This window comes from Armigeres subalbatus, chromosome 2, assembly GCF_024139115.2.
Source record: "Armigeres subalbatus isolate Guangzhou_Male chromosome 2, GZ_Asu_2, whole genome shotgun sequence".
Lineage (NCBI taxonomy): Eukaryota > Metazoa > Arthropoda > Insecta > Diptera > Culicidae > Armigeres > Armigeres subalbatus.
This window is the reverse complement of record NC_085140.1, coordinates 221927241-221948080: the sequence shown is the minus strand read 5'-3', so window position 1 is coordinate 221948080 and position 20840 is coordinate 221927241. Positions and strand designations below refer to the sequence as shown.

General features: G+C 37.0%; 2 protein-coding genes across 6 annotated transcripts in view; one reads left to right on the top strand and one right to left on the bottom strand.

Moving 5' to 3' along the window:
- Positions 1-663: 663 nt before the first annotated feature.
- LOC134211716 (uncharacterized) overlaps positions 664-20840 on the bottom strand; it is a 68423-nt gene continuing 48246 nt past the window's right edge. For 3 of the 5 annotated variants that reach the window (XM_062688873.1, XM_062688876.1, XM_062688874.1), the window contains 6 exons: positions 11031-11224; positions 10835-10968; positions 8614-8748; positions 8128-8554; positions 3981-4051; positions 664-2134 (listed from right to left, as the gene is read on the bottom strand). In XM_062688873.1, the coding sequence (XP_062544857.1) occupies positions 1291-2134; positions 3981-4051; positions 8128-8554; positions 8614-8748; positions 10835-10968; positions 11031-11224 (1805 nt within the window). In that variant the 3' untranslated portion in view covers positions 664-1290. The remainder of the gene's footprint in view (positions 2135-3980; positions 4052-8127; positions 8555-8613; positions 8749-10834; positions 10969-11030; positions 11225-20840) is intronic. The other 2 variants (XM_062688875.1, XM_062688877.1) reach the window with 2 other exon arrangements.
- Positions 15721-19323, top strand: LOC134215647 (uncharacterized protein K02A2.6-like). Its single transcript, XM_062694788.1, has 4 exons — positions 15721-16588; positions 16667-16997; positions 18840-18922; positions 19163-19323. The coding sequence occupies exons 1-4, from the start codon at positions 15721-15723 to the stop codon at positions 19321-19323; spliced, it is 1443 nt and encodes a 480-aa protein (XP_062550772.1).

Below are 20840 nucleotides of genomic sequence, written 5' to 3'. Positions count from 1 at the left end.
GATAGCATTTGTTTTCATCGGGAAATGCTTCCGAAGAAACATTGAAGTCACGTGGTTCATTCGTGGTTTAAATCCCGCTGTAAATAAAACTGAGCGACAGTTTTAAGCGTTTAAATCTCAACTGTTACAAAAATTAAACTGGAACAGACATGTTAATTGTGGCGTCAAATTGTTGATTCAGTGTTATCTGTTTAGATCAGTACTGAGATTTTCATTTTCATCGAGAGAGGTCACGCGATATTTACATTTTATTCTCTCCCGCTTTCATAGAAAACAAAAACAATGAAAGGAATTCTGTCAAATTTTCACGGATTTTTATTTCATGAAAACGCATCAAACTATTATAAACAAGCTGTTTCTTCTTCAATAATGTCACTTCTAACTCGAAAATCAAAAACAATACAATCATTTTATCGACTGGTCATCGTTATTTGCACAGATCTATTGAAACTATTTAGAAATTTAGATTTCAAAACAAAGCAACATTCCCATCATGACTGCTTGTAATGTGACAGGTGACCGGGAGATGGCTACATTTTCATTTGGTCTCTTGAAAATGAAAATGCAACTGTTTTCGCTTTCACATGACAGTCACGAAAATTACCAGTACTGGTTTAGATATAAACTAAATAAATGAATGAGACTAGCGCTCGGAGTCAGTAACTAGTGAAATACAAACAACGAACTGAAAAAAGGTGGAAGGAAAGATACAATACTACAAGTCTGCAATACAATCCGTTTCAAAATTCATTTTCCAAAATCACCAATAAGCAAATGAGTCAAACTTTGACTGAATGATCAACCACATTCTTGCGACTTTTAGGGCCGATGCCCACGTAGCGTTTTTTCAAGCTGCATGCACGCCGCGTCCACGCAAGGTACCCAGCATCAAATGTAGTCGTGCACACGTTTACGTGTGCATTACTCCATTTGATGCTGGGTACCCTGCGTAAACGCGGCGTGAACGCTGCGTAAAAAACCGCTACGTGGACATCGGCCCTTAATCCTTGCAAAAAAATCTCTGTGAAAGTTAAAACATATCTGAACAAATAAAAATATAAATCCGTTATTTCATTTTTGTAATTGCCTCTCAATTTCAGTGAATGAATGTGAAATCATACTTTCAATACACAATTTAAACTGTTTCATTTGGGGTGGTAGACATAACGTTACGATGTTCCCAATTCGTATGTTCTGGTCACCATAATTTTGAATTCATAGTTTATCCAAAATTATTATATCATCGCCCCTATACATTCTACCCATTTCTACCCGATGAAAATTGTAAAATTACATTAATTTAGCACTTTGAGTTACTTCCGATGTACAACCATCCGTTAGGCGTCTCCTCGCATGTTTGTTACTTTTCGTCTTACATCGAGGTACTTTGCCTTGTCTGTTACTTTCGTCCGTTGCATCTATCGTCGATTTCGTGTCTCCATTTTGATTGAATGGTTTCAATATACTTTGATTAAATCCATGAGAGGCATACTTTTCGCGTAACTCCTCATGTAATTTGTCCCGCAAAAGAGCACTACTGGTATCGGATTCTATAAATGGGGGAGCAAGGCCGTGAGCAACCCTCTCACTTATTGGAATTAATTTGCGACTATCGTCTCTGGAATATTTTTTATTTTTAACGTACAGCTCTGGATTGAGTGGCGTTCTTCTATTTTGTTTTCCTTTTTTAATTGGTAATTCAGGTGCTTTTTCCTCCAATTGGGTGCTTTCAATTTTTCCGCTGAACGTATCATATTTGTTAGATGCCGTTGTTTCCTTCGCTTGCTTTCCAGAATATGTATCGTATTTACCATCACCATCTTTCATCTTTCCAAATGTCTCGAATCTGTGTGCAAGATCGGGAGGCGAATTGGTTATGTCTCTGCTTAAACGTCTCCCAATTGTGTCCAATCTTTCGCTTAATATACTGTCAGTACTAAAACGTCTTACATTGAGCTGCGATGGATTTGAGTTATGTCGTCCCAATCCGAATATGCTCATCTTAGGACTAAATTTTGGTTTTTTGGCTGGAGTGATAGATTTGGCTGGGGATGCTTCTGGTATAGTTTCCTTAGTAAGTGTCTGTTGTGATGTATCTTGCTCATGCTGCTGCACCTTGCTTAAGTACATATTCCTATAAAAAACGAGAAATTTAAAAGTCAGACTCTTGTTGCGTTGTGTGTTATAAGTTTTGTAATAATCTTCTTCTACATTCACTGTAGGTGATGCTTTCTTTTGTGCACACACAGACCTAAACTGGACGAGCCAGTATCGCAGGCAATATCTCCACAACCAATTAATATTAAGTATGTAGAGTTTACAATGAGCCTTTTCACCATACAGTAATATCCCGTTTTTATCACCCCCCTGGTGAATTTTGGGGTGATAAAACAGGGTATGTGACAAAATTGGAAAAAAAATATTTTCATTTTTTTTTTTATTCAATCCACAAATATGAATCATTTTATGCCTTAGAAAGCCCAAATGCGTGAACGGTACCCGTTATTTCTTGTCGAAATTACTTACAGAATATTTCCCAGGTACTCAGAAGTTGTTCGTAATAAACTACAGTCGGTGAAAGTTATTTCATGAAAATCAATGTTGTTTTTGGTATTATTTACGAAAATAAAAAGAATGACAAAATTTTATGGGGTGACAAAATCGGGTCGAAAACGTGACAAAATCGGGACATGATAAAATCGGGTCGAAAACGTGATAAAATCGGGGGTAGACAAAATCGGGGAGTGACAAAATCGGGTCAACACTGTATTTGTAACAATCGACAAAAGTAGGCATGGGAGAAATGAAACGATAAAGTTTGTGATATGCATAAATATGCAAATCTGAATGATTTTCTAAAAAAATCTTTTTATCCAGTTGAAATTTTTGGTAGAAATATTTCCATTACTTGGTATTTGAGTGCAATTATATTACTCAAATGTCCAGGGAAACAAGAGAAATAATAATATATTAAATTAGCAATGATTTGTCATAAAGCGCCTTTTGGCTTGCCTTCCTCTATGATGATTTACAAGTTACAAGATAAAGATTGTCGCTATCGTCGATGTCCGGAACATCTTTTGCTGGCGAGGATAGGGTGCTAAATGTCAATGAAGAAAAAATACATACGTTTTGACAGTTCGGTACCCAACATGTTTCGGACAGCAGAACAAAGGGAACCGAAGCAACAATCTTTATCTTGAAACTAAAATATATTTTGTGCTAAAGCTAAGAGTTGGGTTGAAACTATTTGGCCACAGTATTGTAGGGTGGTTCAGAAAATTGATTTAGCTCCACAATGCTCATCAAATTTATGCTGATTTGGATAGAAACTGATTTAGCACAAGCCGTTTCAAGTTTGCATGGAAATTAGTTAGAAGATTTTTTTTTCATTCTTTTGATTAGGTATAGCGCTTCCCCATAACATATTTCAACCTCACCAGTAGTAAGACCGTCTCCTACTTGGCGAGATACTTACTGATGAGGTATCTGTAAAGTTACAATTATGTGGTGGAATCAAATGGGATACCACTAACTAACTCGTCTTATGACAAATCACAACATTCCACTTAAAAGCTCTAATTTTTTTACAAATTCTATGTGATAGCACAGAAACCTCGATTTTTCGTCATTGGATATCATTTGTGATGTTAATGTCTAATCCTTATCATTTACACTCTTCATCTAACAAAACAATAATCCATTAGAAATTTATTTAGAAGTGATGATTTAAGACATGGGTCATGCTACTAAAATCGATTGAACACTGTAATATACTGCCCATAAATGCATAACAGTCCCATTTAGATAGGAAATCAAGCAAACATGGGACTGTTATACATTTCTGGGCAGTATATGTCTTAATATTTATCGCTATTGCTGTTCAAAGCAATGCAAAAATAACATAAGATTTGTGTGATGCTTCTTTGTTATGGTTATAGATACATTTATTGAAATTATAATTGGTCAGTAACACTTACCTTCTAATTTCCTGAATCATATCAAAGAATTGTGCTTTGCTTTTGCGTCGTCTCCTTTGTTCATCCTCCTTCTAGGTCCAATGGTGTTAGTTTAGCGTTAAATTAAATATGAAATTTGTATAATAATTGCATTTCGCAGTCGAAGCAGTCGAGAAAGATAATTTCCTCACCCCATATCCTAATGGGAACGCGTATAATTCGTTACGCATCCAACTTCACCAAAATAGCGATTGGATTGATTCGGAGGAACAAAAAACACCCAAGTAACCACCAAGCATTAATTATTGCATGTAATCAATCACAAATCCGTATACTAAGTGCTAATTGCATTAGATCAGTTTTAACGATGGTAGGTATGATGCATTTATTCATCCACTGCCGGGCACACACTAGTTCAGCATTACGAATGCAGCGATGCATTACTTATGCTTTATTTCAATATGTCAAAGTAATGAAGCATTATTTCGGTCGTAAAAGGGCCTTTTTCCACTTCAAGTCAACTTTAATGGCTGTATTGTTTACAAGCATGTATAACTTCATACTTGGGCATGCTTGTCGCAAGTAACCTCACATGTGGGGTAATTTGCAACTCACGCTCAGACTTCAAATGTTTCGCTAAAAACTAAGTTTTTGAAGTCTTCAACTATTTCTAGCAGTTTTAGAACAAAGCCATGTAACAAATAAGGGACCACGCCACTCAAAAATAAACACACCAATACTCAGTTCAATCAAAGTTAATTGCCTATTTCCGGGGATTAAACCACCCGACTTGGACGTTAATTTACAATGTTATGAAAACTCATATGTGAATATGTACGTTATGTGGAAGATATTGATTTGAAAAATGTATTGGAGGTAACCACTTTCCCTTCGATGGGACTCAAACCCATGACCCTACAGTACGCTAGACTGGTGCTTTAACCAACTAAGCTACGAAGGACCTCCGTCGGCCTTCGCAACCTAGCGGCTACTGAACGAGCTCGAGATTCCCAAATTGGACGCATAGTCAAATCACTCGCAATCCATTTCTCAAGCCAATACTTCCACATGTGTATTGTACACGTCCACATTAGAGGAGCGTGAGTATTTAGAATTATAAATATACTCTCTCTACTCTTTTTTCAATTTTCTAATAAAATAATATAGGGGAACTGTTCCGTTTTCCATCTCACTGAACATATATTCATCTCATCGCAAAACAAAAAAATACAGCACCAATCTCGTTGCTTCTTTTGGTAAACACGCGTGCTCACAGGTGAAAAAAAATCACAAATATAAGAAATAAAACAAATTCCTTTTCATTGTTTTGTTTTTGATTTTTCATACAACTTTTAATATGCAGTTTTGTTCATTAGTACTTATTCATTCGAAATGTGGAAGTCTTAAGCTTTGAGTACTTCCCATCTGAGTAGGGCGAGGCACGATTTTCAGCCTTAATATTTATGCTTGATGCGTACTAACTCTACATGAACTGTGATCAAAGGTAGTGAGAAGAACACACGGAAATTCTTTTTACTCAACAAATTCTTTAGCTAGAAATGGTTTTGTATATAGAGCTTAATCATGGGTTTGTAGCTTTACTGGTACCGTCAAACGGGGTGACTTGCAACACTTTTCAAGTTTCTCGCTCAATAATTCTGAATTAAAAGGATTTATTCATTCTACTAGTACATGATACTTTTAATGGGTCCTAATATTAGTGATTAGACATATAATCAGATATACAGCAATAATGAAAATATGAAAATAATATCAAAATGATGGGTGTTGCAAGCCACCCCTACTGCGGGGTGACTTGCAACACATCATCGAATTCAATCATAACATGTTTTAGAACAACTTAATCATAGTGATTTTTCATCCTGGGTCATTCTTCATCACTGCCAATGCAGGGGCCTTACTTGAGGGATCCCCCCTCCCCTCATTCCGCCTTTTTTACGATTTCAACGTATCGATTGATATTTTTAAGTCATTGGTTTGAAAGTGGTTTATGTCGGCTTAAGAATGGTGTGCACCACCAGATAGTTGTTAGATAGTTGTTTTTAAAACGGTTTTCCTTTCATTCCCCATCATCCATATCACTACAATTATGTTAAGATCATTATTTTGAACAGGCATTTTCGCAGCAAGCAACAAACCGTCCACAAGTGTTGAATTTTCTTGGGGATTCAACACTGTTTGACCACCGTAAGTCTTAGTTTTAATGTTTTCTTTATTAAGCTAATGTAAAATGAATCGACTGCTTTGAGCGTGCTTACAGCGGCACACTAGGAGTTAACTTTCTGAAATCAGTATGGCGAAAGGCATCTAAGGTTCGATTTCTCAAAAAAAAGCACTTTAATCGAAAAGATATTTGGTAGGCGTAGTAGCGGACACCATCCCTCATAACCGATACCAAATAGTTTTTCATGAAAAGTTCCTAATTTTGAGAAAACCAGCGTTAGATGTCTTTCGCCATACAAATTTCTGGCGGTTAACTCTTGCTGGCTATTTTGTGCATATACTATAGCGCCTGGATGTGGCTGCGGCGGGTAGAAAATCAGCCACTGCCAATAATGAATTATTGGCAGTGGCTGATTTTCTACTCGCCGCTACCACATCCAGGCGCTATAGTATATGCGTAAAATAGCCAGCAGGAGTTATCCGCCAGAAATTTGTATGGCGAAAGACATCTAATGCGGGTTTCTCAAAATTAGAACTTTTCATGAAAAACTATTTAGTACCCGTTATGTAGAAAGGTGTCCGCTACTACGCCTACCAAATATTTTTTCGATGAAGGTGCTTAATTTTGAGAAATCGAACCTTAGATGCCTTTCGCCATACTGATTTCAGAAAGTTAACTCCTAGTGTGCCGCTGTAAGCACGCTCAAAGCAGGCGATTTATCCATTGTTGTTGGGGATAAATCGTACCGCCAAGCGGCTTCCCAGATAAACAATTTGTTTTTTAACTTCTACTCTACTCTACTAACTTCATCAAAGTTTTGTTTGAAAAATTAGAAATCATGCAACTTCCTTCAGGTTTTTTGTAGTTTCGCGGCTAGTGAAGGAATTCTGTAACATAAAATCAATGCTAGTTTGAAAAAAAAATGTTTAAAAACTGAATCAGCAGTTTTTGATAAATAAAACTATCGTGTAACAGCTGTTGCAAGTCACCCCCGCAGGGGGACAAATTTCGAAAAAGTTGATATTTCGAAAACAAACAATTTTATTATTTTATAGTTATTACATACCTTATTAGGAATTACATAGCTTATTAGGTACTGTAACTGGAGAGGGGATCGATTTTGGTGAAATTATTTTCAATTTGCTACACGAACTTACGATTTACGACGTTCGACTTTCAATTAACGAAAATGTTTCACAAAATAATACAAAAAAACAACAGTGAGTAATATTTTCACCTAAATACCAACTAGGCACAACAAATACAATGTAACCTAGGGATGCGTGACGACAAGTTCGATGTTTGGGCATATTTTTATTGTAAAAAAAAACAAAAACTTGTGGCAAACCCAAGTGTTGCAAGTCACCCCGCTGTTGCAAGTCACCCCGTTTGACTGTAATATTCTAGAAATCAAAGCAAGGATATGGCTAGGGCTCTGATGAATGGCCAAATAACAATAATACCACTAATACTGTTCTGTTTCCTCAAGAAAGGATTGATTTCCTATTGACAAGGGGCGCGCCTTCAATGGAATTTCTCTCTGTTCTTCTTATTGGCATTACATCCCCACACTGGGACAGAGCCGCCTCGCAGCTTAGTGTTCATTAAGCACTTCCACAGTTATTAACTGCGAATGCAAAAAGGGGAATTTGGCATAGAAACCTCGCAGTTAATAACTGTGGAAGTGCTTAATGAACACTAAGCTACGAGGCAGCAATGTTCAAGTGGGGGATGTAATGCCAATGAAAAAGAAGAAGATCTCTAAACTTGTCGCAGTGGGACATCCGAACAGGAAAAAAATATCGCAGTAAAAGTGACGTTTTGGATGCTGAGGTACGGAACATATTTGGCCCCGTTTGTCGATTGATATATCTCTGATACACAATGAGACCACTTCAAAACTTGCTGTTCGCTCTGAACTGCATATCTGTTTGTGGTCTTAAATACTTTGCTTGCTTTAGCTTATTTGAAATAAATACTCACCCGTTTAATGCTCTTCTGGAATAAACTAGTTATTTGACCTTGTCGTATCGTGTGCACTAATTCTTTGGCGGCGTGGTGAGGCGATACTAACTCCACACAATTTATGAAGCGGTACAGCTTTTGACTAAAGAACATGATGTTTCTACTTCTCCATACAGTATTCTTCGGTTGATGCCGCAATATAGGCAGTGTATATTTGTAAAATAAATGCTCGAAAATTAAGATCAGAAGTCCAAGGATCATCCCTAGTCCGAGTAACAGGAATACTCCGGCCACAGCCGCCACTCCTAGGGGTTTCGGTTGACCGATTTCTCGATCCAGCTTGAAACAGGCCAAGCTTCCGTACCATTTTGCTGTTAGAATGTCCAAGTATCCATCGCTTGAGTACTTTGATATAAGCGCTGAAATGGTTTCCTTCAACGGAAACCTATAGAAGAGAATCTGTTGAGTAAAATTAAATAAAAGACTAATACATTTACCACGTACCCCTTCGTCATGCCTATTGCATATGAATCATCAACATAAGTATCGCCAACTTTTTGAAACGAACATCCTTGGTCTGTTGCTTGATAATAATCTAATATTGGAGAATCAGCCATTAACAAATCAATCGTTCCATTTCTGAAAATAAATAATACACGTTAGTTTATATGTGTTTATGTATAAACATATTTGATGTGATTAGAAGAAAATAATACACATTTACAAATTATTACAACTTGAACGTGCTTACAAGGAGTTAACTTTTCTAAATCAGTATGGCAAAAAGTATCTATGGCTGAATTTCTCGAAATTGAACACCATTATTAAAAAAGTATTTAGTAGACGTAATAGCGAACACCTTCCTACCTAATGGATAGCCTACTTTGAGCGTGCTTACAGCGGCACACTAGGAGTTAACTTTCGGAAATCAGTATGGCGAAAGGCATTTAAGGTTTAATATTTCGAAAATAATAACTTTAATCGAAAAAATATTTGGTAGGCGGTAGTAGTGGACACCTTCCTACATAACTGGTACCAAATAGATTTTCGTGAAAAGTTCCTTTTGTTGAGAAAACCCGCGTTAGATGTCTTTCGCCATACAGATAGATAACTCATACTGGTTATTTGTGCATATACGATAGCGTCTGAATGCTGGCAACGGCAGGTAGGAAACCAGCCACTGCTGCTAATACTAAGGACACACCTGTGGTACTTGTACCATGGTAAAAGAGGACAAGACATTGTTTTTTGATAAAGACAATAATTGGTATGGCACTCATTTCAAGATTATTGTACCATGGTACTTATACCACCAGTGTGTCATTAGTATATTGAATCGCTTATTTTGAGCGAGCGTGCACACTAGGTGTTAACTTGTCCGTGTCCGCTACTACGCCTACCAAACATTTTTTTCCATTAAGGTGCTCATTTTCGAGATATTAAACTTTAGTTGCATTTCGACATACTGATTTCCGAAAGTTAACTCCTAGTGTGCTGCTGTAAACACGCTCAAAGTGGGCGATTCATCATAACGAAAAAAAAAAATCCGACAAAAAAAGCGATTCGGCTGGCTTGCTCTTTTTAGCTTATATGGTTTTGCATTTATGCAACACTCACTCGCATCTGAAACAATACCGACGAACAAACGAAGCATTCTCATCTCATGATACCCTTTTGAACGATGCCTTCCCACTACTTCCTCGATTTATTAATTTTATGTTAATAATCTCACTTCATTCGTCATATAGCCAAAATGGCTTGGCTTGGCTGGAAAAATTCTTTTCAGCTGCCCACAGTTTTGAGCCTGCTCAAAGAAGAGCAAAAACCCTGCTTCTTTTGCAAAAAAAGTACAAAAATATAATTTCATTCTCAAAGCATAAACAATTTTAAACTTATATAAACATAGTCAAAGTGTAATAGCAAATACAATAGGCAGAAAAAAAGAAAATATACATATATATTAGGGTGGCTCAAATTCGTATGGGAAAAACTTTTTTTTTCAATTTTTTGATGGGCCGCCCTCTTATTCGGTTCTTTTTGATCTGATGCTCTGGACAAAATTTCAGCCAAATCGGTCAACGCTTGAGCGGTGCTAAACTCGTTGGAAGTTGATATGCAAAAATGTATGCAGAAACACCCAAAACCAGTGAATTGCAGTTAGACGGCACAACTTACCATGAAGAACTATGATATTCATTCGGATCTTGAAGAATTTAATACAAAATGTTATGCAGAAAATGAGCCACCTTAATATATATCTATATCTTTTGTAATTCGGCCATTCGTGATTCGGCCTTTTGTGATTCGGCCTTTCGTAGTAGACCCATGCAAACATAAATATGAATTTCTGTCTGAACCTTATAGACTCGGAAACTACTGAACCGATTGGCATGAAAATCTGTATGCAGAGATTTTTGAGGCCGGGGAAGGTTCTTGAGATGGTTCAAGATCCCTCCCCGCTTTGGAAAGGTGAGCTCCCATACAAATGAAACTGAAATTTCTGTATAACTCGAAAACTAATCAGAGAATAAATCAATTTTAGGCGAAATGAAGTTCGTCGGGTCTTCTAGTGTTGAATAAAAACATAGCTGCTACTTTTCAAAAGACCGTTATTTCAATGAAAGTACAAAACAATGCCGGATGCTTTATGGTACCGAATTAAAAATGTAAAATAAAAAGACATGTCGAACTGAACGCTTTTTCTCAATAAATTCAAAATACTTACTTCAGCCTTTCGATTCCTTCTTGGATGTCTTTAAGCTGGTATTTTTTCATGTGCTCCCATAGAATTTTGTCATTCTGTTGTACGTAGTACTCAGTTGCGGTAGCAACAGGGGCTCCGATACGTTGTTTTAATAGCTGAAATTGGAAGAAAACGTTAAATAATTCAAATGTTTACAGAACGGTTTCAAGAATCTTACCGGTCCGCTATAGCTTCCCGCTTCGTTATGAAAGAATAGACCAGCTATCAAAGCTGCAATATTGGCGGTGTACGATGCCACAAAAATAACGCTAAAGCCGCCCCATACGTTGATGAGAAATTTATTTGGCCAAGACTTTGGAGCTTTAAATGCCACCAGATGTCCACATAGAAGCCCCCACATCACCCAAAGTGCTGAAAAGAAAAAACCGGTTCTATATAAATGGATACCATATCACTTATTCTAGAAGTAGAGTAGTTTGTGTTATACAATGAGAAGAACCAGCCACAGGCTGAAAATCTCGGTAATAAATAATAATAATAATAATAGTTTGTGATTTTTTAAAAACAAAATTCAGATATATAATTTTCAAATGTATAATAATGAATATGATGTTTCATAGCAAGGTACTCTATCACAAATGATATGGCAGAATAAACGTACATAGTCTGAACACCATATAACGTACCCAGTAAGAAAATAAAGGGTTGTCCGACATTTCGCGGTAAAACATTCCGCGGTAAACCCTTTCGCGGTGTACCATTTCGCGGTCTATATCATTTGGCGGTAATCTGTTTCGCGGTTTATACAATTTGACGGTATTCCATTTCGCGGTGTATAAAATTTCGCGGTGCTCCGTTTCGCGGTATTCAAGCTTAGCTTATCTTTTCACCTTTTTTTATTTTTAAGAGTTCGCCCTTGGTAGAAATCTTCTTCTTCTTCATTCTTCATTGGCATTACATCCCCCACTGGGACATTGCCGCCTCGCAGCTTAGTGTTCAATTAGCACTGCCACAGTTATTAACTGCGAGGTTTCTAAGCCAAGTTACCATTTCTGCATTCGTATATCATGAGGCTAACACGATGATACTTTTATGCCCAAGGAAGTCGAGACAATTTCCAATCCGAAAATTGTCTAGACCGGCACCGGGAATCGAACCCAGCCACCCTCAGCATGGTCTTGCTTTGTAGCCGCGCCTCTTACCGCACGGCTAAGGAGGGCCCTTGGTAGAAATACCAACTCTTAATTTCCTCTTCTTTATATGATCGTTTCTTTCGTTTCTTTAAAGCGTTTCCCTTTCATTTTTTCATGCTATTTCCAAAATAAAATGTATACATACTTGTCAATATGATGATTAGATGTGTGAACTTTGTCATCAAGATACACTAATGATAAAGCTCGCTGTTTGTTTATTTATTTTGGTAGAACTCAGAAGATGGAATGACTAAAAATTATTCATAAGGCAAAATGTATCTTCATTGCAAATTGTGATGCTTCGTATTCTTTAAATATTTGCATTTATTCGGTATAAGGCAAAGTGTGTTGTTTTGCTTTCTTCAAATGTTTGCATTTGCCTGGTATAAGGCAAAGCGTGTTGTTTCGCCTTCTTTACATAGTCGCATTTGCATTTGCATCTAAATATGTTTTTGTTGGGATTTAAATTTAAACAAGTCTGGTGTAAGCTCAATGATTATTCGCTTTACATTAAAATTACTTAAATTTAGAAGCTTTTCAAAGCTAAAGAACACATTATTGTGCTACTTGTAACATTAGTAAAATTAAACCTGCGAATTGGTATTGACCGCGAAAAAGTTCACTGCGAAATAGTACTAACCGCGGAATGGTATACCGCCAAATAATATAAACCGCGAAATGTTATACTGCGATATGATCTGAACGCGAAGTGGCAGAGCGCGAGCTGGTACACCGCGAAATGGTTAACCGCGGAATGTTTTACCGCGAAATGTCGTACAATCAAAATAAAGTACTTAATATTAGGTAAATATTCACTAAACTCGGGAGTTTAGTGCGGGAACCCAAAATTACAAAAAAAAAACCTGATTAATCCATCTAGCGGTTTTGGTGCCTTTCTCGTACAAAAAAACAGAAAAAATATGAGTGAGTCTTTTTTAGTTTGTTTTGATCATAATAAATAGTATTTTTACCATAACTTCTGATCCCATAGTCCGATTTGGCTAATTTTCAATGGCAAACCTATGTTAGATTCATTACGGATAAATTACAATACAGCATTACTGCGGTCGAAACAGAAAAATGACCTTGGATAAATTGAAATGTGTCTGCGCAAACGGTAAAGAGTGGCAAATCGGTTCGGTTCGTTGTTGTGCGGCTTATTGATTTCATTTTGTATGGAATAGGGTAAAGTGTCCAATAGTGGACCCTCCAGCCATTTTTGCATTATAACTGCATAATGTAAACATTTTGTTATGAAATTTTATCGGGAGAACCTACCTTACAGTCCTATGATTTGATTACATGCATTGGAAATGCTATGGAAAGTAAAATTAGATGATTTTTTACAATTATTTGAAAAATAAACACGAGAGTGTCCATTATAGGAATATTTTGGAGAGTCCATAATAGGGAAGAAGAACGTCCCGAAACGGAACATTAAAATCAAATGAAGTGTCGACTATAGGGAAGCAAATTCCTATTATGGACCCCCAGGGGGTCTACTATAGAGCGAATTCAGTCAGACTTTAAAATGTTAATTTCAACGAATAACGTCGTGTATTTGAGTGTTTTATGTATGTATCGTGAAGTGGAGATGCAGAACTTGGTATTAGATGTCAAGCAGAATTAATATGTTGAAAATTTCTACTCCTTATGACAGGAAGAGCAAAATTCCGCTACTAGGGGGTCCACTATTGGGCATTTTACCCTACTCTAAACTGTTGAACGAATATCATATTCATCCATATTACGACACTTTTCTCTCCCAAAAAAACGTTTTGGATAAGTGGCCCATACTACCCCAAATGGTAGCCCATATTGCCCCGTAAAAACGTTTAAAGAACTCAACTTAGGGCACGAAGCTCAAATTTTTAACTCAAAATAACATAAATTTGAGTTGATGAAACCTCATAGTATGTTAAAATTCAAAACGGGAGTAAAGGTAAAGTATTCACCGGATTTTTCTCCTTTTACTTATTTTTGGATTCTTTCACGCAAGGGCGAAGTTTTTGAAGGCAAGGTTTTGAAGCAAAACATATTTGCAAATACGACTACCGCCACCGCACCGGGGGTGACAATTGGTCTGGGGGTGAGACTAGGTCATCGCTTTCACCAGCAGTCTGGAGGTCGAAGAGCAAAATCGTCCATAAAGGTCTCTTATATTTTAGTCTTCTTGCCCTCAGATGCATTCAATCCAATCTACAACCATTCTAAGTGATTGAAACAGTGACTCCTTCTCACCCCCATTTGACCCATTGTCACCCCCGACGACGGTATGTAAAGAATGCGGAACAACACACTTCGCCTTATACCGGGCAAATGCAAACATTTAAAGAAAGCAAAACATGACATTTTGCTTTATACCGGGCAAATGCAAACGTTTAAAGAAGGCGAAACAACAGATTTTGCCTCATACCGGACAAATATTTGAAGAAAACAAAACAACACATTTTGCCTTATACCGGGCAAATGCAAATATTTAAAGAAGATAAAACATCACAATTTGCCTTATACCGGGCAAATGCGAACATTTAAAGAAGACGAAACAACACATTTTGTCTTATACCGGGAAAATGCGAACATTTGAAGAAGACAGCACATGATATTTCGCCTAATACCGGCTAACATTTAAGGAAGATACATTGAATATGAATAATTTCGCCTAATACCGGCTAACATTTAAGGAAGATACATTGATTATGAATAATTTTTAGTCATTCCATCTTCTGAGATCTACCAGAATACCATAGCCTTTTAAGGTATTAAGACAGCGACCTTTATCATATGATATAGTGTATCTTGATGACAAAGTTTCCACATCTAATTATCATATTGTATTGTAATGTATATGTCTTTTGGAAATAACCTAAAATAATGCTTAAAAGAAAAGAGAAAAATACTTGAAAAGGAAACGCAATGAAAGAAATGGTCATATAAAGAAGAGAAAAATAAGAGTTAGTAGAAAAGAATGGCAAACTCTTAAAAATACAAAAGAAAAGTTAAAAAGATAAGCTAAGCTTGAATACCGTGAAACGGAGCACCGCGAAATAATTGTAGCGTACTGCGTATCAGTCGATATAATACGCGTTCGGTGAAATGACTCGTTACACGGTCAATCGTTAGAACAATGTAATCTAAATTAACGGAATAAAACTAAATCATTACATTCTGTGAACGTAAGGAATGAAGAAATGAATTCTAATTATTTTAAACCTAAGAGAAAGTCTATGCCATAATTGAATCCTCATAATTATAAGTTAATATATAACAACTGGCGACGAGGATGGGATAACATATCTGCAGCTACTATTCCGCGTGTATCCCAGTGCTAAAAGGTACATCAAGTAAGTGATTGATACTATAGGCAATGCCTTCCTTCGGTACCTTGGATCATTATGTAAAGGGCACATCTTTTACAAACTATGTGGAACGTTTGGAGCATCTCAGTTCTTTCAATGGTTGGACAGAGGAAAATAAGAAATCAGTGTTGATTGCTCTTACCGGTCCAATTGTGTATGACGAATTGAAGCTTATGTTTCCGACTGTTGAATTAGCGACATTAAATTATGCGGACATGATTAAAAAGTTGAAGGAACGGTTTGACAAGGTCGACCCCGATATGATGCAGCGGTTTTACTTCTACAACAGATTCCAAAAAGTAGATGAATCAACTGAAAGCAATTCAAAGAAACTGCAATAAGGGATCGTTTGATAATGGGGTTAATGGATCGGGAATTACAAAAATCTCTTCTGATGTCGGAGACTCTGACACTTGAGGCAATAGAGAAGAAATTGCTGGGCAGTGAGGTAGCTAATAGACAAACTAAGGCAATGGCTAGCGAGTCTAGGAAAGACGAGGTACATTCAGTCAAAAGTAGATTAGGAAAAAAGGTAGGAGAATATAGCCGAGACTATGATCGTAACAAGACATATAGAGGCAGAGGTGCTAACAGGTACGACAGACGAGTTAATTTTCGAGGTAGGTCTCCTGCGGAAGTTAGAAATCGTGGTGCATATGCTAATGCAATTTGTAATTATTGCAAAAAACGAGGTCATCTGAGAAGAGACTGTTTCAGTTTAAAGAATAGGAACTCGGTGCACCATGTAGAGAAGGGTGACAAAGACACCAGCTATGATTTCAAGAGACAAGGTGGACAGGACAGCTCGGGCGATGAAACAGATGGAATGGAATGCTTGATGATTTCTGCTATTAAGAAGTTAAATGAACCGTGCATGATCAAAACAAGGGTGCAAAACTGTTTTTTGAAAATGGAAATAGATTCTGGCTCTGCGGTTTCTGTTATAAGTGAAACTGATTGTAGGAAATTTTTCAAAGATATTTTGATGCGTAGCTCTAGTAGACAGCTAATTGTTGTTGATGGTGCTCGGTTAAGGATTCTTGGAGAAATTTCTGTGCAAGTAGAGCTTAACAGTATAGTGGCACAACAAAAACTTGTTGTTTTAAAATGCAACAACAATTTTGTTCCCTTGATTGGAAGGTCATGGCTGGACTGTTTCTTCCCTGGGTGGCGTTCTAATTTTACTAATGCTGCAGTGGTGAATAGCTTGAATGAAAAGAAAGGTATTGATGATTTGATCGACGTTATAAAGCAAAAGTATAAAAAAATATTTGACAAAGATTTTTCTGAACCTATCGTAGGCTATGAGGGGGAACTGATACTAAAAAAAGAACAACCTATTTTCAAGAAGGCGTATACGGTACCCTACAAATTGAAGGACAAACTGGCGCAACATTTGCAGATGCTGGAGCAACAGAAGGTAATCACACCTATAAAGGCTAGTGAATGGGCATCGCCTGTGATAGTGGTTGTAAAAAAAGATCAAGATATAAGAATGGTTATAGACTGTAAGGTCTCAATCAATAAATCTATAGTACCTAATACATATCCACTACCACTAGCACAGGACATTTTTGCTTCTCTGGCAGGCTGTAGGGTGTTCTGTTGCCTAGATTTGGCAGGGGCGTATACGCAAGTTCCTCTGTCTGAGCGGTCAAAAAAATTACTGTCATCAACACCATGAAAGGGTTATTCACCTATAATCGTCTTCCGCAAGGAGCTACAAGCTCTGCTGCTATCTTCCAATAAATAATGGACCAGGTCTTAAATGGACTAGAAGGTGTCAACTGTTATCTACACGGAAGAAATAAACTACCCAATAGTGAGTTTAATTCACCCAACCTCGAACATCCGTACGGGAAGCCAAAATTGAGTAAGTAGGGTCGAAGTAGTTTGCCTTTACTCCCATGTTAAAAAGTACCCAACGGAACATTTATTGACCCAAATTTAAGTTTAATTCACTCAATTTCGACCTCAGGTAATAAAACTTAACATTGGCTTCCCGTATTGAACTGGCGTCGTTGGATTGTTTGGCTCTTTTGTTTTTGATAACAAAAGAAAGAGTGGATGAAAGCGAAGAGAAAAACAACTCAAAAGTAAGTTTAAAAGTAAACAATTTTGGGTACTTTTTTTCTTCCGTGTAGATGATGTTCTTATAGCGGCTGAAACACTGGAAAAGTGTGCCCAAATTTTAGATTTGGTGCTTAAAAGACTTTTACAGGCTAATATAAAGGTAAATTTTAAGAAATGTAAGTTTTTTGTGACGCAGTTACCTTATTTAGGACATCTTATAACTGACAAGGGACTCTCTCCATCTCCTGAAAAAGTTTCGACTATAAGTCAAGCGAAAGCACCGAAAAACGTAGCAGAACTGAGGGCATTTCTCGGTTTAATAAATTTTTACAACAAATTCGTTCCCAACATGTCTTCTAAGCTAAGGAGTTTATATGCTCTGTTAGCTAATTAAAGAGTCTATTTTTGAATGGACAGATGAATGCGAGAATGCTTTCCAATTCAGCAAAAATAGCTTGCTCAATGCAAATTTGTTGGAGTTTTACGATCCAAACAAACCGCTTGTTGTTGTATCAGATGCCAGTTCATATGGATTAGGTGGAGTTTTAGCCCACGATATAAATGGGCTGGAAAGGCCTATATGCTTCACATCATTTTCCTTAAACTCAGCACAAAACGATATCCTATTATTCATTTAGAAGCATTGGCTTTAGTGTGCACTGTGAAGAAAATTCACAAATTTCTGTTTGGTCAAAAGTTCAAGGTGTACACCGATCACAAACCGTTGGTTGGAATCTTCGGGAAATCTGGAAACAATTCGTTGTACGTTACTAGGCTCCAGAGGTACACTATGGAGTTATCAATATACAATTTTGAAATTGCGTATAGAGCCTCAACACATATGGGAAACGCTGATTTTTGTTCGCGATTTCCGCTGGAACAGGCAATTCCCAAAAGCTTGGACATAGGTACCATAAACAGCTTGAATTTTTCAGAAGCGTTACCTTTGGATTTTACCTTGATTGCTAAAGAATCTAAGCAAGATTGTTATTTGGCAGAAGCAATGAAATTTGTACAAAGCGAATGGCCTTCCAACTATCACAGTTCGCTCAAGGACTTGTATTCAATAAAGGCGGATCTTGAGGTGGTTCAAAGTTGCCTTCTTTACCAGGACAGAGTTGTTATACCGGCTACATTGAAAGAAGGCGTCCTAAAACTCCTGCATGCAAACCATATCGGCATGGTAAAAATGAAGCAGCTAGCGCGACAAACAGTTTTTTGGTCAGGAATTAGCTTGGACATCGAGAACTTTGTTAAGTCATGTGAAGCATGTATCAAAATGGGAACAGTGCCTACTAAACCTGACCACAGCAAATGGATTCCGACGACTAGGCCTTTCAGTCGCTTACATGCAGATTTCTTTCATTTCGAAGGAAAAACGTTTTTGCTCATCGTCGACAGCTACTCTAAATGGGTGGAAGTAGAGGTCATGCTTTATGGAACGGACGCTAAACGAGTGATCAATTCGCTAATGACTTTGTTTAGTAGGTTTGGTCTTCCCGATGTCATGGTTACGGACGGTGGCCCACCTTTCAACTCTAAGGAATTTTCTTTGTTCTTGGAGAAACATGGAGTGAGAGTAATGAAAAGTCCACCGTATAACCCAAGCAGCAACGGTCAAGCAGAACGCCTAGTGAGAGTGGTAAAAGATGTTTTCAAGAAGTACTTACTTGACCCTCAGTTGCGAGATTTAGATTTACCTCACAAAATAAATTATTTTCCAGGATCCGAGGACGATGAAGAGCCATTTATGGGGTTCCAAGATTCAGCCATTATTGACCCGAATCCAACTGAATTGAAACGACAGAAACAGAGTGATAGCCTGATCATGACCAAGAGTCGAGCTCGAAAAATGAACAACAATGATCGCGATCTGAACTTTTAGAAAGAAACATGCACGTAGTGCGTTCGATTATTCTTTACAATTTACATATTTTAATGCATTCTGAATTTTGCTTGGAAAAGAAATCTATTCAACCATAATTGAATTTAAGTTTAAAATTAGTTTTATAGCTAGGTTCTTGAGAGGGAGAACTGTAGCGTACTGCGTATCAGGCGATATAATACGCGTTCGGTGAAATGGCTCGTTACACGGTCAATCGTTAGAACAATGTAATCGAAATTAACGGAATAAAACTAAATCATTACATTCACGTAGTGCGTTCGATTATTCTTTACAATTTACATATTTTAATGCATTCTGAATTTTGCTTGGAAAAGAAATCTATTCAACCATAATTGAATTTAAGTTTAAAATTAGTTTTATAGCTAGGTTCTTGAGAGGGAAGAACTGTAGCGTACTGCGTATCAGGCGATATAATACGCGTTCGGTGAAATGACTCGTTACACGGTCAATCGTTAGAACAATGTAATCGAAATTAACGGAATAAAACTAAATCATTACATTCTGTGAACGTAAGGAATGAAGACGTGAATTCTAATTATTTTAAACCTAAGAGAAAGTCTATGCCATAATTGAATCCTCATAATTATAAGTTAATATATAACAATAATATATACCGCGAAACGGAATATCGCTAAATAGTATAAACCGCGAAACAGATTACCGCCAAATGATACAGACCGCGAAATGGTTTACCGCGGAATGTCGGACAACCGTTTTCAGGTAAAAACAAACGTGCTATATATAGATTTTAGCAGCAAAATAATCAATTCAAAAAAGTAAATATTGCGAAAAATATTTTTTTAAAGAATTTTTGGGAGCCTCACATAAACAATGTTGTAAATTACTTAAGAAATTCCTCCAGGAATTGCTTCAGCCATTCAATCAAAATTCCTTTGAAAATTTCTCCATAGATTCCATCGGAAAATCCTCCGGATTTTAAGAATTGCTCTAGGATTTAAGTTGAAAATTTCTTTACTAACACTTAAGAAAACATATCAAGGAATTGTTCCGGAAATTCCTTTAGAGAAGCATTTGGTGAATCCTTTACGATTTTTTTCTGCCGTAGAACTACGTCTGTCTTTTTTATATTGGGGTACACTTTACAATTGCAAAATATCTGAAAACGTCACGAAAATATGATACACTTTGATCGTTAATATCACAGCCGTTTCTCGATGAATTTTCAATTTTCTTAAATCATTCGATCGAGAAAGAGTAAACGCTTCATACCCAATATACACTGAAGTCGTTTTTTACGCGGTTTTTTACACGAATCGCTTTTTATGGGATTTTTTTTACTCGAATTTCGGGAATTCCGAGGTTTATTCAGACATATTTTGGGATTTACGTGGTTTTTCACGTTGTTTTAATTTATGCGGCCCATATACTCCGCGTAAAAACCGACTCCAGTGTGTTACAATATTTATGTATAATAATATTTACTATTGAAAACTTGCTAACAGTTTAGCGATCGGTTTCGGTGAATCAGTTAATCT